The sequence below is a fragment of the Boleophthalmus pectinirostris genome, unplaced genomic scaffold (genome assembly GCF_026225935.1).
Source record: "Boleophthalmus pectinirostris isolate CB_2022bp ecotype Guang Dong unplaced genomic scaffold, ASM2622593v1 HiC_scaffold_12, whole genome shotgun sequence".
NCBI classification, from domain to species: domain Eukaryota; kingdom Metazoa; phylum Chordata; class Actinopteri; order Gobiiformes; family Gobiidae; genus Boleophthalmus; species Boleophthalmus pectinirostris.
Genome location: NW_026571018.1, coordinates 26,182,274 through 26,206,525, shown reverse-complemented (window position 1 = coordinate 26,206,525; position 24,252 = coordinate 26,182,274). Strand labels below are relative to the sequence as shown.

At 38.9% G+C, this 24,252-nt stretch overlaps 1 protein-coding gene across 1 annotated transcript in view; it reads left to right on the top strand.

The window, feature by feature from the left end:
• The first annotated feature begins 11,780 nt into the window (after positions 1–11,780).
• The window catches only part of frem2a (FRAS1 related extracellular matrix 2a), a 114,227-nt gene continuing 101,755 nt past the window's right edge, over positions 11,781–24,252 (top strand). Inside the window, 1 exon segment of the mRNA XM_020923059.2 lies at positions 11,781–16,758. Coding sequence (XP_020778718.2) covers positions 11,781–16,758 — 4,978 coding nt within the window.

The window sequence follows — 24,252 nt, the reverse complement described above, 5'->3', positions numbered from 1 at the left end:
TGAACGAAAATATCTTCCAAGACTGGGAATACACTAGTAAAAAACAGACTGGGAGTAAACTCAAGAACAGGAACAGCAAACAGGGAAATACAGAATAGCAGAGGTCACAAACAGAACAGATTCAGGGAATAGGGTTTCAGGTTTCAGGTTTTCAGGAGCTTGAGTGTCTGTCTTTACAGGTTGACAATCTGGCAAAGACTGAGGGAGAAGAGGGAGTATATATAAACTGGGCCTGGGCTGATTACAGAATGAAGGGCAGCTGTAGGGAAAGGAGGGAGGTGGCAAAAGGAGGACCGGAACAGACTGAGAAATGGAACTGGACTGGGGAAAAAAAGTAAACAAAAGGCAGAACTGTGACAAAGTTGACTTTTAAAGCAGCAGTTGCAGTCATGGAGCTAATCTATTTTAATCCTCCTTTTGTTGAATATTTCTTGTTTGTCTGTTGGTGTCTTAAAGGTCCCATCTTCAAAGAGCTGCCGCTGAGTAAGCCTTAATGAAGAGTTTTATGAGGACAACACAACAGCCATCAGCGGAGAGACACAGAGAAGGACATATTTGTACTTTTAGCTAGAATTCAATCTGAAAATTACTCAGAGACAACACTGTGTATATGTAAACTACCAATGTCTACTCCGTCACTGTCACTTTATTCTTTTAATTGCATCCATTACAGAGACCATGAACAAACATGCCATAAAAGTATCAAAACTAAGCTTATTCTTAACTAAACCCAAATCCCAAATTATTCTTTTGTGTTTAAGTTTTATTTACCAAATATAGAAATAAAGGTTGATTGTCATTTAAAGTTAATTTCATTTATTAACTGAGTACTACTTGACTTTTCTCATAATAGAATTATCCACAGATGAGCATCTAAAAGCATATGTAAAACTGTACTGTGAGCTGAATTTTGGGAAAAAAAGATGTAATTTCGGTTTGTCCAAGCATTTCAGAGCATATTTGTAGGGGTCTGTGGTTTGCAGACAGAAAACGGAGTTGTTTATACAGAAAAGTTTACATATAACCTAAATAATTGCAGATAGTTCCAGTTCATTCAGCCCTAGGTGTTGTATTAAAGCGGCTGAATAACTTGGCATTTTTCTCAGTGTTCTTTCCACAAAATCAAACTCTCGATGAAATGTCACAAAGAAACACAACTAGTGTCTCTGTGTCAAAGCTGGTTCATATTTTAATGACTCCCTTCTCCTCCGCCCTCGTGTACTGCTGTTATACCTGTGCTTCACACACAGGGATCTTTCGTTTCTCACTTCACACTCATATTATCACACATCACCAGCAGACGGGAACATTTTAGCAGCTTTCCTCTGGTCTCATCCTCATGTTAAGTGTCACAGAGCATTGGAGATGTGAGAGCCAGTTTGCAGACACGGGACGGCTAATTGGGAGAAAGAGGAGAGGAAAAAAGAGCAAGCGATGCAGGTGCTGGGGGTAGTTACAATGAAAGAACCAGATGCCCTGTTTGAAGTACACTGAGGCTGTCATAAAAGGCGCTTTCACATGGGACTGTATTGTTCAGGGTTTACTGGAGACTGAGACATGTTACTTAAGGCAAGATTTTTGTTTGACTTGGCTTTATAGAAGTTGTAGAACAATTTTTGTTATTTTATACTCAACACAGTATTTGACTTGAGCTTTATGAGTTTATTTTGAGCACAATTTAGCTGTATACTCTTTATGACATCATTCTTTTACAGTATCCTCTTGGCCTGTGTGCTGGATATGGTCTATTCAATAATAAATAATTATATGCTGTTTATTGCCAATTGGTGGATTTGTTTAAAAACAATTTTCTTTCATACTCTTCCCCGTTCATGTTTCAATGTTTTCATCTTTCCTAGTTGCATCTTTCACCACCAGAGGGCAGTGGCCTATTAAACAAAGCAGAGTCATATAGCTCATACAAACGTTTAGAGGCAGCAGACACATACAGTAGTTTGTGTTAGAGTGCGTTTTATGGAAACATATTTCCAATGTTACTCTCCTGAAAACTGCACTTGGGTTGAGCCCAGCACTTGTGAAACTCACGTGGTGGGAACTTTCTTTGTTCTCTCGTTAATTACTGCCTGTCTGTGGGAATTTGTTCCTCTCCACTTAAGCTTCAAAAGGTTTCTTTAAAAATACGAAACAATTACAAAAGTGTCCTTAAAACGCCGGGAAAAGAAAAAGCTTTTATACTGAAACCCCCTGTGCCCACCACACCCCAGTGTTTCACTTCTTATTCAGGCAGGTCTAATTGTCCAAATGTCAATCAGATTGTTAATCGACTTTAAATGGTGCGATTTATTCCTCAATCTAATATAAAACTATTATTAAAGGGTGAACAGACTGGGGTGACTGTGTCCTTACTGCAGAGATACGCTTTTCTGGATAGAATTAACCTATAGCCTATGGTTATTTAAATTCAATTAGATTAAATTTAATTGAATTAAAAATATTGTATTGGCTCTGGTACGACAGCACTTTTGGATATTTATGTAAATGTGAAATGTTTGGATGAGATGGTTTGAGATGGTTAAGATACTACCAGCTGAGCTAAACTACAGCCTGCACTCTGGTCATGTTGTGCTCTTGTAAAAGTTTGATTTTCAGCCTGACAGCCGTAAAAAGAGTTTCCTCCTCTCTCTGAGTAATGAGCTGTCAGACACTACACTGGTCACTGTGGGAGGGAGCGAGGAGGGAGGGGCCGTGTTTAGGATGCTCCTGGTGCGCATCACATACAGCTAAGCTGTCCAACCATAAGACGTTTAAACACAGACTGTCCAACCATAGACACCATCTAACACACACATCAGTGACATATGACATATTCAGTGACTAAACTAATCGAATTCAAAGTGACATGAAATCATAAAACAATGGACTGTGCATTTGAGATCATTTGAAAAGAACTTCTCTGACAACTGTACACCCTCAAAATACTTACACACAAACATTTTCCCCGGATCACATTACAGGGACAATTTATTATCTCTAGAGAAGTTCATTTGATCCTGGCTTGAGTAACATAACTAGTATTCTTGTTCCTCTGGACTTTTGAGGGGAAAGACTTTGGTACATCCCAAACTCTCAGAGAAATTGAAATCCTGTTTCACTGGAGGGTTCCAACTGTTGTGTCCTGTTCCTCATCTCATAACACCAGTCCAAAGTGTTCTGTTACTGCTGATTTACAAATGAAGCCCCGATGTTCTCCATCTGAGCTGAGGCTGGCACAGAGCCAATGTGTACTCTGACTAAACCCCTCAGCCATTGTCAAGCACAGGGTCTTACTTGATTTTCCCTGTATGTGGAGCAGTATATGGCAGTACACGGCATTCAGTAATTCACTTTATTATATTTTTTATTTTTATTATGTTCTTTATTACATTCTTCTACAAGTATAAATGTTTTTCAAGTTTTTAAACCACTAGTAGAAACATTTATTTAGCAGGTTAAAAGATTTGACCCTTGTCGTCACCTGAAGAAATAAACAGAAATTAGGATGTCTCAATTAAAACTTCAGTTGATGATTTGGAAAACTGGAAAACACTCTCAAATAGTGAAGGAACCAGTTTATACATGCACCCCACTTTGAATATTTCCCATGTGATACAGTGTGACAGCCCCAGTGCTCCTGTATGTATGTGTGCGTGTGTGTGTGTGCGTGTGTGTGTGTCCAGCCGCCATGAGAGATGAGCAGGAACAAAGTGCAGTTTCTCCGTCAGACAGTAAACGTTTACAGAGCTGCATTTAGTGTAAACCCACTCACTCATTGTGCACATGATTACAGAGGAAGATACGTGTTTGGAGAGACGCGTTCCTCTTGTGTCCCTTCAGTGCAGAATTTTAACAACTGTAATGTAGTCACAAAGGCAGACCAGATGTGGAAGTGTCCAGGTTTGTGTGTCCAGACAAGAGACAGAGGAGGAGGGAGGGAGGAAGGATGAGGAGGGGGGGGCTTTCCCATTGGACTTTAAGACTAACAATAATAACAGCACGGTGAAACCAGTAGTTTTACGCGGAGCTTTTATGTGCGTGTTTCCAGGTTTGCAGCAGAAGTGGAGATGGTGTGGACAGAGCAGCGGTGCGGGCCTGTCATTGATCTTACTTGTTGAAAGGGCACACAGAAACACCTGTTTTCTGGGTGGGCTCTGATGGGAGAAGGATTTCAATCTGTCATTTAGTAAAAGTTCACAAAAATCTGCCCTGATTGTAATGTGTGCTTACATTTGTTTTAAGTATAGCTTGCAGGTTGCCTTCAACACAATGCCGTAGATTTTTAAAAAGTAGTGATGTCGAGATATCATTTTTTAATGTTGTAACAATTATTCAGGATTATTTACATATGCAAACAGGAGTCAAATCCTTCATTTTTAATCATTCCCAGTGTTTATTCCTTTTGTACGTGACTAGCTTTATAAAAATCAAAATTGAAATCTATGAATGATAAATTAAATTAAAGTGAATGTGGCACAAACTCAAATTTGTTAACTGTGTTTTGAGAGAAATAAATTCCACTTTCAATCCCTACGTTGCTTTTGGTTAATATCGAATATCGGCTGATACTTTAAGTCATAGTAACGATATAACGAAAACTAGATCGTGCTTCCCTAATTATTAGACTGAAAAATATTTTTTTTCGATTTACAGAATAATCTTGATATTCCTACTTCAAATGTTCATTTTAAAATGTGATGATCCAGCTCGAAGGTTGGTCTATGCCACATGATGTGGGTTGATGGACCAAACCACAGTTCCCAGATGAACACGGGCAGAACATGCAAACTCTGCACAGAAAGCCCCCACACTGCCCAGAAGTCAACCCTAGGACCATTTTGCCGTGACAACATTTTCAACATTTTAAAGTCAGTTTTCATTTTTACGCTTTATTAAATGTTTTGACAAATAAATGAGCGCATTTCTAACTAACAATACAACAACTCAAGACAATAAAGCTCGTCACTGGTGTGGATCTCAATGTACAGACTGAATTATTTGATCCTTTTAAACAATAACAACAAAGCACTGTAACAAAGTGCTGCAAAATGTATAAAAATAAATAAATGTGGCTTCATCATGGTCTGTAGAATGATGCGGTGTTGAAAATGAACCTCTCTGAGTGAAACGTGGTGGCCCGAAAGAGACTGTGTGAAATCCAGGTCCTCCAACCAAACTGCTGCCTACCTCTGTCCATTTACATACATGCATTATTCACCGCAGGTTAGAGGTTTCAGATTGAATATATTTGTGCAAAACAGAAAGAAAAATACAGGCTTTAGAGAGTAAACTAAACTATGTGGTTATCTGAAGTGGAGAGTGATAGGGATACACGTCAACTTTACTTTTCAAAGTTTTTCTTAGCTTTTTATCTTCACTTGAATATACTTCGGATTTTGTAAAACTTCAGTGATAATAGTGTATTAATGGAGTCAGCAGCAATAGCAGTAACACCAACAGCAGTAGTACTAGTAGTAGATGTAATCATAGTATTAACCTATATCTATTTTGTATCTATTATAACACTACTTGATTTAGTCAATACTTTCACTTAAAGGTGCACTGTGTAACTTTTCTGGTAAAGGGCCCTCCAGTTGCTTGTTTTTCTGGAGATGTTATTGCTTTACTTCCAATGTTCCAATGCATTAAAACTTATCAGTCTCCATAGAGAAAAGCAACAGACACCACCAGGACAATTTACAGGTGAGTTCTGTGAAGAGGCAACCCCACGCATAGTAAGAATGCACATTTTTAAAAGTATTTTTGTATTTTTGAGAAAGGAAAAAAAAAAAAAAAACACCCATAATTGAATAAATACGTCCTATACAAGTTTAATCAGAGGCGGCGCTACCATTAGGCAAAAGTAGACGGACGCTTAGCCCCCCCGAACCTGGACGGGCCCCCAAACAATTACACTTGCCATTACGACTAATGGTCAAGGCTTCAGAGCAATTTGGTTTTCTCTCAATATGAAATTAAATGAGAGTAGTTTGCTTTTAAACAAAAAAGCACCATCAAAACACCGTTTGATTGTCAAATCTATTTTAAGTGTCAAAACGTTTCCCCCATTCATGTTAGAAAGGACTAGTCAGCTTGACCCTGATTTGAACATAATGATAGTATAATCATATATAATGGATGTAAACAAAAATTTAATTGTACTAGCAAAAATATAACACTACTTTCAGTTCTGGTTATCTAGGAGGCAACATAACTAATAAGACAAGTTTCCAATCCACTCTAATTGAAATAAAGATATGCGTGTCTCAAGAACAATGGGGAAAAACAGACAATAAATATTAAAATAATACAAAAAAATAAACAAATGACAAAACAGTGCATTATAGTGAGGGCCTCAAACTCATTTTCGCTTAGAGCCCCCAAAATGTTAACTCTAACATTGAGTTTAATACCATATTGTGGAACATTACAAGCAAAGCAGTAACATCTCCAAGGTGGCCGACCCCCGACCTGAAAAGTTATGCGGTGCACCTTTAAGTACAGATTATTTTTTTATTTATATATTATTATAGATCAAAGTGAGTACTCTCCAGTTTCACGTGCAGACTTGCTCTCTGTGGGAGGCTAGTGCTTCTTTGTAGTACAGTCACATACAAACTTGTAATGGCTATGTAATTTGGGATTTTGCTAATGTTTTAGATAATTAGCAATTATACAAAACAATGCCACCAGTCTTATCCATACGTCCCCATTTCAAAGACTCCATTTCACGAAACCAGCTTTGCGTTCCCACCACCGCTGTTGAATATTCATCACCGCTTGCTCTTCTAAATATTCATTTGGCTGTTAATGCTTAATCTTATTTTATGGTAAGTAGATTTGCTTTCTCTTCTGGCACACGTGGCAAGATTTTATGCAAATACAAGTATCTGATGGCTGCCTACGCCCCACGTTACCTGTCAGTGGGTAAATCCTATAGTCCTATAACAGCTTCAAGTGTGGGATCGCTCTTATCATGAGGCAGCAGCCGGACCCCCGCACACTCACTGCAAAATGAACACGTCAGAAAATCGGACCACCGACTGTCCACAAGTTTCACAATGTGTTCAGAAGGCGGCTCGAGCAATGGTCTGCAAGAACAAGAGGAGATAATGAGTTGGATGAAAGCCTGAAAAATGCCAGTGAACACCAAAATAAGAACATTGGCAATTGCTAATGTTTGCTGATAAATACATCCATTTCAAACATGCTGCTTAAAGATAAAAAGCAGGGGTAATTTTGGTAGAACATCTATTTCATCTGCCAAATTATTAGCTATTACGCACTAATATTATGTTCATTTTGTATGTAGGATAATTAAATACAACTTTATATGACAACTTAAACATGGCTTTGCATCAGTACTGATTTTATTTTGCTTGCTTACAGGTCCTATTACACAAAAAAATGACTCTTGTGAGCTTTAAGCCATGTTATAATGTTGTTACCTTACCAAAAACAAACCTGAAGCTGTGTTTTGTTTCATTCACACATGTTTGAATAACCCTTTATTATTAATCCATCTCCAAAGCTCAAAATGTTCTGTTCCATCTTGTGATGTCAAAAAGCAGTATTTTTCTATTTAATAATGTAACTTTAACTACCTTTTACCATTTGTTCAGTAGAGATGGGCAATTTGGGGACTGAAATGATCTAAATGGTTCTAGTGAAGGTGTATGAAGTTGAAAAACACAGTGGAGCACTTCCTGTATTACCACATGACATCACAAGCAGTGGTGGAGTTAGCAATTTGGGGGCCCTAGGTGAACTTGAGTTTGGGGCCCTCACTATACTGCATTGTAGTGATGTTTTTCTTTTTTTCTTAATAATTATTGTCTGTTTTGTTTTTTGTTTTTTTTCCTCATTGTTCTTGAGACACACACATCTTTATTTGAATTAAGGTGGATTGGAAACTTGTCTTATTAGTTTGGTCACCTACAAGATAACCAGAGATGAAAGGTGGAACAAAATGATAGAAGAGCTCATGATAATATGCAGGGTTTGTGTGTTAAACACGTGTGAATGAAATAAAACAAAATCCAGATATTTTTTTGCTGAGAAAACAACATTATAAAATCAAATCAGAAGATTTAGTACTATACACCTTTTAATTATTACCCACATGCCTAATTTTTATGCCAAACTGTTCAGTGTTTAATATTTTGCAATTATTAAAAAGTGCTTAGCGACATTGCAAAAACTGTTGTTGTAGAAAAGAGGTGAGAGCAATGACTTTGTGGGAACGAAACACTACAGATTATTTACAACCAGGTGAAACCACTGCAGTCTTTCATTTGTCCTGCTAATAACTTGGCTCAAACAAAGGCTGAACCAAAACCAGGTTTATCTAGGATTGACCTACAACTGAACCTTGACTTCTAATGCTCAAAAAGTCTTCCCAGGCCAAAGCGCAATTAATATAGGGACAAAAATGAATAAATAAAAAGTCAAATTCAGTAAGTCAGAAAACTCAGAGGTCAGATCCATAGTTTGGAAACAATATAACGATGGTGGTCCTGGTTTTAGCCCAGTTTAGTCCTGATGTAGACATGATTTAAACCCCTCATTTACTTCTGGTCTAGTCCAGGTTTCATTTCCCTTTTTCAAAATCCCACAGAGACAAGAGATGTGACACTGAGACCCTGACAGCTGAAAACATAGCTCAAAATGACAAGGTGCCTATACCCTGTAATCACCATTTAAACAGCCATAAGAAAAGTAGCTCTAAGGACTCTGAATACTCTGTTCCAGACTTATATTTAAAATTACTTTTGGGATGTGAGTTTTACAGGAGCAGCATGAAACTCTTCAAATATTCATGAGTCAAACATGTAAAAGTGCGAGAGAATCAGATATCTGGCGTGGCGACGAGCATTAGGCTTGGTAGCACTGTCGCCATGACGTTTTGGTGTTGTTATGGCTCACGCTGACACCATGTTCCTCCAGTGTGAACTCCAAAAGAACAGCCTGCCGAGAGCCTGCAACACTTTAATTGTGTCTCCGAGCGATTGGTTCCTTTGTCAAGTGTCAAGCTCTTTTGAAGGTTTCACAATTTCCAAATGTGAAAAGCAATTCAACTTCATTTACTGTTATATTTTTTCATATTTTCAATGGTTTGATCTGACAATTACACAACATTTTAAATTGTTCCAGGTTTGAGTGAGTCTGGCACAAACAGTATGCTGGCTTGTGTGCCTCATCCAATGATATTCTATCTAAATCGTGAAGAAATTGAAAGAACGACCTGATCACCACTAATATAGGTTCTAGGTGCCTAAGTGTCTTGCATAAAGACAAAATGACCAAATTTGGTCCAAGCAGGCATCGAAACTTTGACCTTCAAGTTGGAAAGCGTAACCTTTCAGAGCCTCCACACATCAAAATCCCATGCAGCACTATTAGATTCATAAAACTAGAGCTGATACTAATTAATGGTGAACTCATTCGTTAAGGAATCAGCTCATTGTTCACAGCTCATCTAAACTGGGCAGATACACAAGCTCCAAAACATGACATTTACTGAGACAAGGGACAGAGACAAGAGAGTGTTGTTAATGAAAAAACATGTACCTGTAAGTATAAGATAACAATTTTAACAATACAAGAACTAAATAATAATAATACTTACTAATACTAATACCAATACTACTACTACTACTACTACTACTACTACTACTACTACTAATAATAATAATAATAATAATAATAATAATAATAATAAAGTCTGAATTTCCATTTGATGTGAAACTATACAAAAATACCACAGTACTGACAAAAACCCTCAAGGACACAGTGCTCATGGACACAACTTTCCTTGAACTCTCTAATGTATTCTGTTTACTTATTTCCTTAATGGCAACCAAGGTTATGATGCACTATGATGCATTTCTGAATTTTAAAAACAAGTTTCCCAACCTTCTCTGCAGCCAAAATTACCCAGCTTTCTCTTCTGTACTGTTCTGTTGTGTACTTCACATAGGGCCTATAGCACATTATATACTGTATACCTGTTTCATGAGTGGGGCTGTTCCATTTTTCCTCAAAGGAAGGTCAACAGCTTTTAGAGAAGCATTTTTCCAGTTTTGCCCATCGAAGTTAACAAGAAAATAAACAAATGCATGACTGCATGCATAAATTTTAAATAATCCCATTTTTGCCTATTCACTGAGACTCCACAGCTCCACAGGACATGTTGATTTGAGTGACCTTGCATGCATTTTGTTTTTCTGATGTTTTGCTACACAACAGTTTGTGACAGTTCCCAAAAGCCTGTAAAAGTATTCTCTCACACCTTGTAGGATTCACCGGATGTGGGTGATTGCGTTTAGTCTTCTCTTGGCCATAATCGTAGTAGTAATGATAGTTTTTGCCTGCAGATGCATCAGCCATAGCCTAAAGCAGGGCTGAGTCACAAAAACAATGCTTCATTGATTTTTCTTTTCACTAAAGAGCATAAACTTTTAGGAATGCCAAGTGGGACATCTACAGCAGAAATGGAAAAAGCATAGTTAAAAGGGCAGTTTAGAAAGTTTATGTTTTTTTTTTCCCCTCAAATTAACTACAATTTATATGACGTTTTATAGCACAACATAAAATGCCAAATGTTCTCCCATAAACAACTTAATAATTCAGGGGATAGCCACATTTACAGTGTTTTTGTTCAATTTAAGGTTCAAATATGTTTTTAAATCACAGGGCATAAAGTGGATGAAACTTAAATTAAAAGGGAAACTTTATAGTGATGATAAAAGTCTAAAAAATAACTGTGAGTCACAAATAAAGATCAAATAGTCAACATCAAACGCAGGCTAATGGACCCTACGGTTAACTCATTTTGCCAATAACAAGATTTTTGTGCTTTATTCTCAAAATGTCCCAGATGCAAAGATCACACATCTTATAAATGGCTGCATGCACCACTTCGGTATCATATTTAACAGCATGGTCTGTGCAGCAGAGGGGACTACATTTGAAAACTAGCTGTATAGCTAATACTGACACAATTACCAAAATGTGTATTAATGTGCATTGTCCACATTCAAGCAAACTAATGATTAGAAATAAAAACAGAGGCAGTGTAGATATTTTATATTTGAAACATAAACCTCACCTTCACCCAAAATGTCACTTTTTGTCCTTTTCATTCTCACCACAGCCCCCTCTGTTCCAGGCTAGAATTAGGATGTGACTCATGGGAACTGACTCAATACATGCCACTGGAGACAAGAAACTGCATCCAGGAAAAATGCCTATATATCTTAATGCATTTCAAATTACAGATGCTTTTAGATCAAAACTGCAGCGTTTTTTTCTTCTTTTATTTTGACAAAGCAAGAATTACACAATAAATCACCAATAGTGCTATTATAACTAAAGATATAATGGACATTTTGACAGGAGGTCACGCACTTATTCAATACCAGTAAAACTTTCTTTGGGAACTTGTAATAGTTGAGTGATGGTTTGGGTAACTTCCACCTTGTCTTCTGCAAGCCCCGCCCCGGTGTGACAGTCAGCTCGCGCGCCTATTGGCCTCACGCCTGGGGTAACAAACCCTCAAAAATCCTCCAATATGTGCGGAGAGGGGCGGTAGCTCTCTCCCCTCAGCGTCTCAAGTACCTGAAGTTGAAACTGCTTCGCGCTATTCCGCCAGAGTATCCGGAGAATGTGGAGGCTGCGCACGGATACGCACATGGGAGTCACCGCTTGATCCAACCATCCGACTCCGCGCACAAAGCAAAAAGATTTTCACAGTTTTCAGGGGGTTGTTTTGTGTCCCTTCCAAAATGTGGCACTACGGACTTTTTCTTTTGTGCGTCTCCGTAACAGGTCTCGTCTCGTCTCAAGCGGGCAGCGAGGGATTATTTTACGCGCTCAGATCTGAACTGTCAGAGGATGCAATACTCGTGGCCAACAACGGAATACGCGTGCCTTTTGGGAGATCCATCTACATTGATCCCATAAACGACTTGGTGATCCAGACGCAGCCGGGGGACAGGTGCAGCATCACGGTCCTGGATAACGACCCGCTTTCTCAGAGACCGGGGCACCTCTCTCCCAAAAAGTTTCCTTGTGATTTCGGTCCTAACGACGTGACGTACTCGCACTACGGCTCGCGCAGTCCGGCCAGAGACAGAGTGAGGCTGCAGCTCAGGTATGATGCTCAAACCGAGACCGTTATTATCCCCTTTATGATGGAAGTGGAGGTGGTTTTTACGCAGCTAGAGTTACTCACCAAAAACATGCCGCTCACCGTGGACAATCTCAGAGGCACGAGTAATCCCATTGACAAGAAGATACTCGAATTTACGTACGACAGAGACTTGTATAAATGCGAAGTGACGTCTCTATCCAGTGGCAGCGGCTTGCCCAGATATGGAAGTCTGTTAGACGCAGGCAAACTTTCTTCAATGATGGACTGTGATGAGTTTACGCAAGCTGACATACGCTATGAACACAAGTTTGATCGTAAATCCCCAAATCGAGATTACGTCCCTATGGTTGTTGAGCTGCACGATATGGAGGGTAATTTAGTCAAACAAGAGTACTTTCATTTGATGATCCGTATTAAGGAGGGCGAGGAAAACACGCCGCCTAAACCCAGCTTTGTGTCTATGATGATGATGGAGGTGAGTCAGTTTGTAATGACAGCACTCACTTCTGACATGCTGGCAGCTGAAGACGCAGAGTCCAACCCAGATGAGTTAATTTTTAATATTACCTCTCCTCTTTCCTACGAGGAGGGCTATATTGTGAGCACAGATGATAGAAACTTACCTATTACATCTTTTTATCAAAGAGACCTCCGGGACTTGAAAATAGCGTACAAGCCCCCTTCTTTAGATTCAGATACAGAGAGAATATTCCAGTTAGAGTTTGAAATAGTGGACACCGATGGGGCAATCTCTGACCCTTTTGCTTTTATGATAGTAGTTAAACCTATGAATACACTGGCCCCTGTTGTAACTCGTAACACAGGCCAGCTCCTCTATGAAGGCCAGTCTAGACCTCTTGTCACTGCACACAACTTAGAAATTAGTGATGAGGATAATCTAGATATGGTGACTATTACGGTGGTAGATGGACTTAGACACGGCGACCTCATGGTGCTCGGGTCAGAGAAGAAATATTTCACACCGGCCGACCTCACCACAGGAGTAGTAGTTTATCAGCACGATGGAAGCGATACATATAGTGACAATATTGTTTTCAAAATGACAGATGGCAAACACGAAGTTGAATTTTTATTCCCTATCACAATTGTCCCTACAGATGATGAGCCACCAATTATCAACGCAAATACAGGTTTAGTTTTGTTTAAAAATCAAATGATGAATATCTCTCCCCTCATGCTGAGTGCGGCTGATATAGATTCTGAAGATTCGACTATTAAATTCACAATAGTTCCTCCGTATTCCACAATTGGCACTGTGCTGCTCAGACAATCAGACGCCCCAGAAGACCCCTCCTCCTGGAAATTCAACTCAGAAGATGAAATGTACGAGAAAGAAGTGAAAGAGTGGCTTCAGAAAGATATTACAGATGGGAAGTTGTTTTATAAGCACATAGGCCCACATAACACAGAAACCATAATGGACCAGTTTATTTTTACAGTTCAGGATGATAACGATCCACCAAACGAATCCGGGGAAAGTGTGTTTTTAATCAGAATTCTACCCATAGATGACATACCCCCAGAGCTGTTTCCTGGCACCACTTTGCAAATGACCGTTGAGGAGTACAAGCTAACCCATTTCAGTAAAGAAGTTTTGCGCTACACAGATTTGGACTCAGAAGACCGTGACCTCAAATACACAATCACACAGCCTCCCACAGACACGGATGAAAATAATCCAGTTTTGTTCGGTTCTTTAGTCCTAACAGACAACCCCGGAATCGAAGTCAGCGAGTTCACCCAAGCTCAAGTTAATCACCACAAAATCTCCTACGGACCTCCGGATGTAGAACTGGGCATCACCGCTCATGTTGTGCAGTTTCAGTATTTAGTAGAAGATACATCTGGCAACACTGTAGAGGGCACTTTCAGAATCTACCTTCAGCCTGTTAATAATAAACCACCACAAATTACAAACACTGGATTTACCGTACTTGAAAGAGGCATGCACATCATTACTGTTGCCGAATTGGACGCCATTGACCCCGATACTGAACACAAACAAATTACATTCACACTAAGCCGGCTTCCAAAACATGGGAAAATTCAGATGGATTTTTCAGATCTTGATGTAAAGGGGGTTTTTAAACTTGAAGACATTTCACTTGGGAAGATATCATATATTCACAACGGGGAGGAGACGCTGGCAGATGAGTTTCAACTTGATGTCAGCGATGGTATACACGTTGTAACAGTGACAGTCAAAGTCGCGGTTAAACCCATAGATGACGAAACTCCGACTGTCAGCTTACCAGCGGGAACCATCGGCTCACATATGGATGTCTTGGAAAATGGCGCCACTGAAATCACTACTAATGTTATCCAAGGCCATGATGATGACACAGATGACCTGCAGTTGACGTTTATAGTGGAAGACCCTCCAGCGATGGGAGAGATCTTAGTAAAAGGTGTCCCTGCTAACAGATTCACGCAAGCTGATATTATCAATGGGGTAGTAGTTTATGCGCATACAGGTGGAGAGATAGGGCTGTCTGCACAAAATGATGGTTTTAATTTAACGCTCACGGACATGTCTGAGGATTGGACAGTCGGCGGGAATAAAGTCAATGGAGTACAGGTTAGAATCACTATCCTACCAGTGGACAGCCAGCCTCCAGAAGTGGGTGTGGGCGAGCAATTCAGCGTAATAGAAGGTGAAAAATACGCCATAGGACCCCAGCATTTGAACGCAGATGACAATGATACGCCGACAGATGACATACTTTGCACTATTGTTGTCCAACCGATGGTGGGATACGTGGAGAATATTTCACCAGCTCCAGGATCTGAAAAATCGAGATCAGGAACAGCCATAAGCGCTTTCACAATAAGAGACATTAGAGAAGGCAATATTTACTATGTGCAGAGTATACACAAAGGAGTAGAGCCAGTGGAAGATAGGTTTACATTCCTGTGCTCAGACGGCATCAATTTTTCTGAAAACCACTTCTTCCCAATTGTGATAATCCCAGCAAACGATGAAAAGCCAGAAATTTACCTGCGTGAGATAGTTGTAATGGAAGGCATGAATATTGTAATAGACACTCCTATTTTAAACGGCGCTGACACTGACATCCCGCCCGAAGAACTTGTATTTACGATCTCAAAACCTCCCAAACATGGCGCCATTATGAACCAGCTCTCTACCGGATCCGTTCTCGTAACTAATTTCACTTTAGAGCAGATCAGGGAGGCGTCTAGCATTATTTATGAGCATGATGACTCAGAAACAACAGAGGACAGTTTTGAAGTTGTTTTATCAGATGGGAAATACTCCGTGCACAAAACCGCCATAGTTATGATCGTATCCGTGGACGACGAAACCCCAAGAATGCTTATCAACGACGGACTAGAAGTGGAGATTGGCGAGACTAAAGAAATTAACAGCAAAGTGCTCAAAGCTACAGATTTGGATTCGGATGATAGTACACTCGCCTACATTATCAGATTCGGGCCGGGTCAGGGGTTACTACAGAGAAAAACTCCTTCTGGATCTTTGGAAAACATCACAATCGGGATGAATTTCACTCAAGCTGATGTAGATGCAGGTCTGATCAGCTACACCCACAACGGACAAGAGGGCATCCGAGATTTGGTTAAATTTGATGTTACAGATGGTATGAACCCGCTAATCGATCGCTACTTCTACATCACCATCGGCAGTATTGATATGGTGTTCCCAGATGTAGTTAGCAAAGGCGTATCATTAAAAGAAGGTGGGAGAGTGACGCTTACCACTGATCTTCTTAGCACTACGGATATGAATAGTCCAGATGAGAACTTGGTGTTTACTATTACCAGAGCACCAGTGAGAGGGCATTTGGAGTGCACGGATAGTCCTGGGATGCCTATAGTCTCCTTTACGCAGTTGCAGCTAGCAGGCAGCAAAATTTACTACATCCACACCTCAGACGATGAAATAAAAATGGACAGTTTTGAATTTGAAGTTACAGATGGCTACAATCCCATATTCAGAACCTTTAGGATTTCGATTGTTGACGTTGATAACAAGAAACCGGTAGTTACCATAAATGCGTTACTGGTTAGTGAAGGCCAGACAAAACTTATTACCCCTTTTGAATTGACCGCTGAGGATCAAGATACACCAGAAAAGATGTTAAAATTTACAATAACTCAACTGCCAGTTCATGGTAAATTACTGTATAACCAGTCCATGCCTGTTACAAGCTTTACCAAACAAGACCTAAATGAAAATCTTATTAGCTACAAGCACGATGGCACTGAATCCTCCCAAGACTCATTTTCATTTACCATCACAGATGGCACGCATACAGACTTTTTTGTTTTCCCTGATACCGTTTTTGAGACGAGGAGACCACAAATGATGAAAATAACAATAGTCGGATTGGACAATGGGGTGCCACAAATAGTGATCAATAAAGGAGCACCAACTTTGAAGATTTTGCCGACGGGACACTTGGGATTCCCGTTGAGTCCGAAAGTGCTGAGAGCGGAGGATAGAGACAGCAGCCCTGCGATGCTGGTGTTTCACATCACGACTCAGCCCAAACATGGTTACATCATCAACATGGGACAAGGGAACAACTCCATTGACACTTTCAGCCAAGGTAAGAGCACGCACGACACACACATTTTACACACACAACAACGGCGTCAACAGCGTCAGAGGTGGAAAGGGTAAAAATGGCAAAGTCACTTAAAAGTACAGCAAAAAGGTGTTCAGCACTAAGAACAATTCAACTTATAGCATTTGGAGTATGTGCAGATGAAATTAAATTTAAGAAATATTACCACACACATTTTACAAGAGCAAAAGCCTGTCACTGCCACCATTATCAAAAATATTGTATACTGTACTACTACTGTAAAATATAGAACTACTTCTAGTACTGTTGCTACAGCTACAGTTGCTACTACTACTACTACTACTACTACTACTACTACTACTACTACTACTACTACTACTACTACTACTACTACTACTACTACTTTCCTAAGTACTCCAATTACTACTATTACTATTCTACTACTACTGCTACTACTGTTAACTACTAGTATATCAGTGCTTTAGAAAAAATCCCAGTAACTAAGTACACTCTACTACTGCTACTATTACTACTACTCTACTAACTACCACTACTACTACTAGTACTAGTACTGCTACTACAACTGCTACTGCTACTGCTACTACTACTACTACTACTAGTACTAGTACTGCTACTACAACTGCTACTACTTCTACTACTACTACTACTTCTACTACTGCTACTGCTACTACTACTGCTACAACTAATGTGAGTGTTTTAGAAAATATTAGCAGTAACGAAGTCTTCCTAAAAAGCACTTGAGATTAGCTCTTGTATTGACTCCAGTGTGTGCACCATAATACTACTATGTCTGTTTTGTTCAGTCAGTTTGTCAGAGTGGAAAATTACTTATCATCCGCTGTCAGAGCCAAAGCACAACAATGTAAATGTTCTGGATGTGCACACAATAACTGAGTGAAAAAGCCTGGCTGCTGTCTCTATGTATCACACATTTATAGGACTTTTTTCATAAGTTGGTTGTCAGTGGTAAAATAATCGTAGTAAGTGTTGCTCTTTGCCTGGTTTAAAGAAAAGCATAGGAATGGCTATAAATATGCTAAACTTAATATTAAGCAAATGTTGTTGTTATATGTGACTAATTGTATTCTGCATTTTGAATGAAAACTATGCTGGGATGAGTGTACCATTAAAATTTAATTCTTTTTTAATTCAGATGTCATGTCACGCCTCATAAACTAGAAATTTCCTGAAAGTAGTGCATCCGAAAATCTCTTCCACTGAAATTGTCTCATAGATCAATTTGATATCAAGCTTTCTGAATGATGAACTAAAGTGAATGTGACATAAATAGAATGATTAAAATCACTTTAAAGGTGGACTATGTAACTTTTCTGGTGGAGAGTCTGTCATCAGCTGGTCTCCATGGAGATCTTGTTCCTTTGTCTGAAATGTATCCATCTTGCATTTACTCAATAACATGGGTTTTTATTGACTTAAAGGCACAGTTCGGAATCTTGGACATAGGACCTCATTTCCTAGTGAGCCAGAGTGTTGGAGACGTGTGGAGACACTTTTTAAAATATTCCATCCAGTCCTTGTATTTGTAGAGGTCGCTGGTGTTAGGCTAGCCATGTCAATAACCATAGTTAGCCTGCCACTAAAAACAGTCTTACTTACTCCACAAAACACCCGAGGCAAAACAGTTATTACACCAGACTGTCGATGTAAATGTCTGTGTTGACAGAATAATTTTTGAAGTAAAACCAACCTTGCATTTGAAGGATTTATGTCTGAGCAGCAGCAGAGAGTTGTACTTCCTGATAGAAAGCTTGGCAGCGTCACACTGATGAGAAAGTAGTCCCTCAACATGTGACGATTCATGTGATGCAAGTAGGGCTGGGCGATATGGATCAAAAAATATATCTCGATATATTTTGCTATATCTCGATATACGATATATATCTCGATATATGTTCAAGAAAAAATAGCCCCCTAAAACTGAAAACTGCAAAAACAAATCTGCCAAATTCCACAAGGTCTTTTTTTTTTTATTGAAGTGTAAGAGGTTGGCAGTTCATATAGGAACATTTAAGATTACAAAAAACCCTAATTACATAAATAATAATTTAACTGTAAAATAAAAGAAATAATACATATTTCCTTCTTTTCATTCATAAATAAAACAACTCAACACAAGCTCATCTTTGCATTAACTCTGTTATCCAAACCAGAACCATAACCATGAGCTCATTTAGCAGAGGAAGCTCAGGATGTTCCTTATTTTAATAGATCCATATCCAGCAGTAAGGAGCTCTGAGGTTTAATCGCACAATCCACTGCAGATCAAACCCAACGTTTCCAAATACTCTTGTACAAGTAACACTGCAGCAGATTATTAATTAAAATATTCTGCATAAATAAACTTTACATTGTTAAACTTTACAAGATATAAAGGATAACGACTCTAGAGCCACATCAGCCCGTTTGAGATAATAATGTGTTTAATGCAGTTTTGCGCACATGTGTTTACATTTTACAGAAACGAAACTTAAGTGCATGGCTCATTTGCATAAACAACGCACTTCTCATGCAGCTCAGCTCGTTTAGCTTCTTTCGGGCTAAAGGACGCGACTCGGTGGAATATGAGGATGTGCTGCTGATAGTTTTGTCTGTAAATGATGGAAAAGGTTCGTGGTGCTTGAAGCTTTTCACTGGCACCAACTTTCGGCGTTCAGGGCGATAGTGACGAGTGAAGGAGACACGAGCGAACAAAATCAGGGAGGCGGGAGCGCGCGGAGGCGACGAGAGAGAAGGTAAACAAGCGAAGCGGCGAAATCAGAATTGAATATAAGCATTATATCGATATATACGATATGTCAGAATTCATATCGAGTTTAAAAAAATCTCGATATATTTAAAATATCGATATATCGCCCACCCCTAGATGCAAGGTTAGATTTATTTCAAACATTATTTTATCAATACAGACTTTTACATTGACAGTCTGGTGTAATAATAGATTTGCTTTGGGTGTTTTGTGGAGTGGGTTAGACTGTTTTTAGTGACAGGCTAACTATGGCCATTGACATTCGCTAGCCTAGCACCAGCGACCTCTGCAAATACAAGGACTCAATGGAATATTTTAAAAAGTGTCTCCACACGTCTCCAACACTCTGGCTCACTAGGAAAGGTCCTATGTCAAAAATTCCGAACTGTCCCTTTAAAAACTTCACCATAGATCTGATCTCTAAACTGTCTCTATGGCGTCACCTGCTGTCTCTGTTGAGATAAATACTTTGAAACATTCCATGCAACATCTCAATTGTAATGGACCCTCCACCAAAAAGGTTACATAGTGCAACTTTAAATGTAGGTGTAGATTACAATGAAAAATAACATGCTTTTAAATGTAGATATCTATTATGCTTTATTTCCTATTGTTTTATTATGACCTGAATACATGAACCTGATATTATCAAATATAGTACATATATAGTTAATGACAGTGTAAAACCTGAAGCGAAAAAGTACTGCAGTTCCTCCCTTGTAATTACACTATAGTCCTTTCAATCCAAGCAGATTATTTTTTTGTGTTAGTCCAAGGTACGAGTGCAAAACAATTCCATTAATTGTAATCACCATTCCCTTAATTGCTAAACCATTTGGAGCTGACATTGTCCAGCCCTGGGTCATCGCCATTATCTACCCTAATCCCACTTTATTGTAACATTAAAAACGAAACACACAAAGTTCGGCAAGTGTTCAAATCCACACTTTTAGCTGCAAGTTTTGATTAATCATTCACACTTCTTAGCTGAGATTTTAATTTATGGAGTAATAATTATTCGCTGGTATGACAAGTGGCGGTGAGGGAGTCTCAATAGTTAATTTGTGGGCCTGATTTAGATGTGCCTTGCTCATCAAATCATAATTAGCAGTCCAAAGTAGAGGCTGATGTTTTGCACAAATGTCTTGTAGACTGTTCGGGATGAATAATTTATCATTTCTCCATCTCCAGGGGAAACGCTCACATCTGAGGCTCTCTATAGAGGTTTTGTTAAATGAAGTGTAACACGCAGGAGCAGGGATCATGTGCAAAAGGTCATTCGTTTGGCATTTGGTGCATTGTGAGCTCAGACTATGTATTTGTTTTGGTTTAATTGTTGAATTTTTAAGTGTGAGGTGAGACAGATTTGGATAAAAATGCAAATAACAGTGCCTTTTGGTTTAATTATGTATTGCACAGTAACACATTTTGAAGCATGATATATCTCTACAGAGAGAAATAGCGATAAACGATAATATTGAAACTACTTTATATCACTGACACAAGGTAAAATGATACAAGTATTAGCCAATAATTAGCCATAGATGTTATTTATTCTTAGCCTGATGCATCAGCTGGTTTCACTTCGTAGAAACCATGTGTTCTTGTAGCATTAGGATTTGTTCGCTCGACGGTAAGCGGGTAATTTTTTAAAATTTAACCAATCACTGCTATTTGGTCAAGACATATGTAATGCGCCGGAACACTCAGTGTTGTCCAAGTAATTCATATGGCTTCACCGCTCTTTGTTGATTGGCCAGGGCATGGTCTACAACTTTGGGGTTCTTGCAAACTGTCAAGTGTATTTCGATTCCTGACCTAGTTGCTGGAGAGAAATTAAATTGAGTGGAGGCACTAGGTGGCGCCAGTCTGGTTAATTTATTCTACCCTCTACAGCTCAGTTCTTAAGATAGTATAGAAAATCACTAAAATCTCCCCACACTAGGCTCTATTCATGCTTACGTCACAAACCAGGAAGACGTTTGGAAAGATGCGATTACAACTTACAGTGTGCTCTGTTCGTGGTAGTAAGTCTGACAAAGTCTAGGAAAAATGAGAAAATGGCCCAGTTTTCTTCATCTCCATGACATTATAGCCTTCCTTTATGTTCAGCTAATCAGCTATTACAACCATACCTCAGTTTTTATCATTTTCCTGCTGACACACAACTCTGAGCGCACTGGGTACATGCGATTAGAAGAGATAAGGGGGCCAAATTCAAGATGATTCCAAACAGCACATGCATATGCAGTGATGACATTTACTTCAGTGGATTTTATCAGAGTCAGTAGGTACACCTGAAGTTGTAATTGCATCTTTCAAAACGTCTTCCTGGTTTGTGACGTAAGCGTGAATAGAGCCTATTGCACAGAAATAGTACACGCTAGAGCCCGACCGATATATCGGCTGATATGGGCACCTGTATGCATATCAGCTATCGGCCGATATGCTTGCTGATAGTGGCCGATATTTCACGTGGGCATGTGATACGTCGTTAAAAATCTTAGACTCTCTACATTCTGTTCATTTAATCCAATTTACAGACAGATAAATGTCCTAATATGTGGTTCCACATCAGTATTTATCTGCGGAGTCATTTGTTTGTGTGTGTCGTACTGTCCCTGAACACACCACAGAGTTGCGTCACTCACGTGTGTTTGTTTACACGCGCAGACACAGATCCAAACACTGAGATTATATTCTTTTTACGGACAATCGGTTTGAGTCTGAATTAAAAGGACATTTATTAGTGCAGACTTGTGATGTCAGGAGGAGCCTGTATGAGCGGTGAGTGTTGGAAATATGTCGACTTTGAGGCTAGTTTTTGTCATTTGTTATGGGTTAGCTGCTGTAGCTCCCGTACATAAACAGACTGTTTTCTATTGGTCTGTTCTAAAGTGACTATATTGGCCGTATATTTGCTACTGGACCTGCATTGATATGGAAATGAGCTGTGAATAGAGGTGTGAATTATGACATTTGCGCATATAATTAATTACCGCGGCGCGCACGTATTTATGGCTAAAGGCTAATAGCGCTAGTTTCTTTACTAGATATGGGTCGGTCGCGAACGAAATGACTCTTAGATCCGGCTCTTTGAAGCGAACTACGGGAGCCTGATCTATATTGGGAGCCGTGTTTTCTCTTTCTCTCACTTTTTTTCTCTTCACGCCGCGTGCAGACTCGTGGTTTGACAGCGGCAGCGGCTGAAAACGAAACTTTGAGAAATTTGCGTGTACATAGGATAAAAAAAACAAAACAAAACAAAACAAAACAAAAAAAAAACAGCATGTTTGGCTGTAGTTTAGCATAAAATAAATAAGTCCTGGTTTAGTCCTTTTTCAGTCCTGGTTTAGACCTGGTTCAGTCCTGATTCAGTCCTGCTTTAGACGTGCTTTAGACCTGCTTGCAACAAAACAATCTGAAGAGCCACTTGGGAGCCAAAAGAACCAGCAGCTTTTAGTGAGCCGAGCCAAAAGAGCCGGTTCTCTAAAAAGAACTGGAATACCCATCACTAGTGTCTAGAATGTGATGCAAAAATGCCATTAAGCCAACCTACTGTCTGTAAATATGATGTAAAGAGGCAGAATAACAATAAATGTTGCCTAAATAAACCCAATTTAAAATCCACCAGAGCCAAACCTAAGTTTTTTAAACAATTCAACATTTACAGTGAATTTTTACATCACTAAATATATCGGTGATTATATCGGCTATCGGCAGCTCCAGCTCCCATTATATCGGTTTCATATCGGCCACAGCTAAATCCATATCGGTCGAGCTCTAGTACACGCAATAAATATTGAGCCCCAAAATATATTCTTCCAGCTTTCATAGTCCATATTGTAATTATCAGGTCTAAAGGTTTTGTCAGGTCTAAAGTTAAAATAGAAGTTTAATGCCTGGAGCACATTTTCTTATAGGCTGAATCTACTTGATGAATTGTCCATTGAATTCACAGCAAAATATGAAAAATTTTTGGTATTTCTAGGTGCTATGTAAATTTACACTGTAAGACATTAATAGTGAGTGGAGATGTATTTTTGAGTAATATAAACACCTGTAATTGAATAAATGGAATATGGCTATGTTTAATGTTATACTGTGGAACATTTCTGACACAACAATAACATTACGTATAAAAATGTTGTCTAAAGTAATTTTAAAGGTGCATTATGTAACTTTTCTGGTGGAAGGTCCATCATTTGCTTGCTTCTATGGAGATTGTCATTGCTCTGCCTGGAATGTTCCACAGTATGGCATTGAACAGCTGTAACTTACATTTATTCAGTTACATTGGTTTTATTACTCAAAAATACCTAGAAGCAGTGTCGCCTCTCCATAGATCTGAACTATAACTTGGTCTGGTTTGGGCTCCATGAAGATAGAAAATTTAATGCCATACTGTGAAACATTCCAGACAAAGCAATAATGTTTCTATGGAGAAAAGCATTTGACAAGCTTCACAATGCACCTTTAAATAATGAAAAAAAAATCAATAATAAATAATAAAAAAAAAAGTGAAATGAACATGATATTAAAAAAGAAGGAAAGAATAAGTGTAATGAAAAATTATAAGTAATTTTGTGCACACTTGGCAACTTTAAGAAACAATAAAAAGAAAATTGCAAAAAAGCCATTTGGAGATATGAGACATGTTTGCTGATATTTATGCGAAAACCTTTGTGAAGAAATGACAAATTCTTCTGTCTATTATGTGACAATCT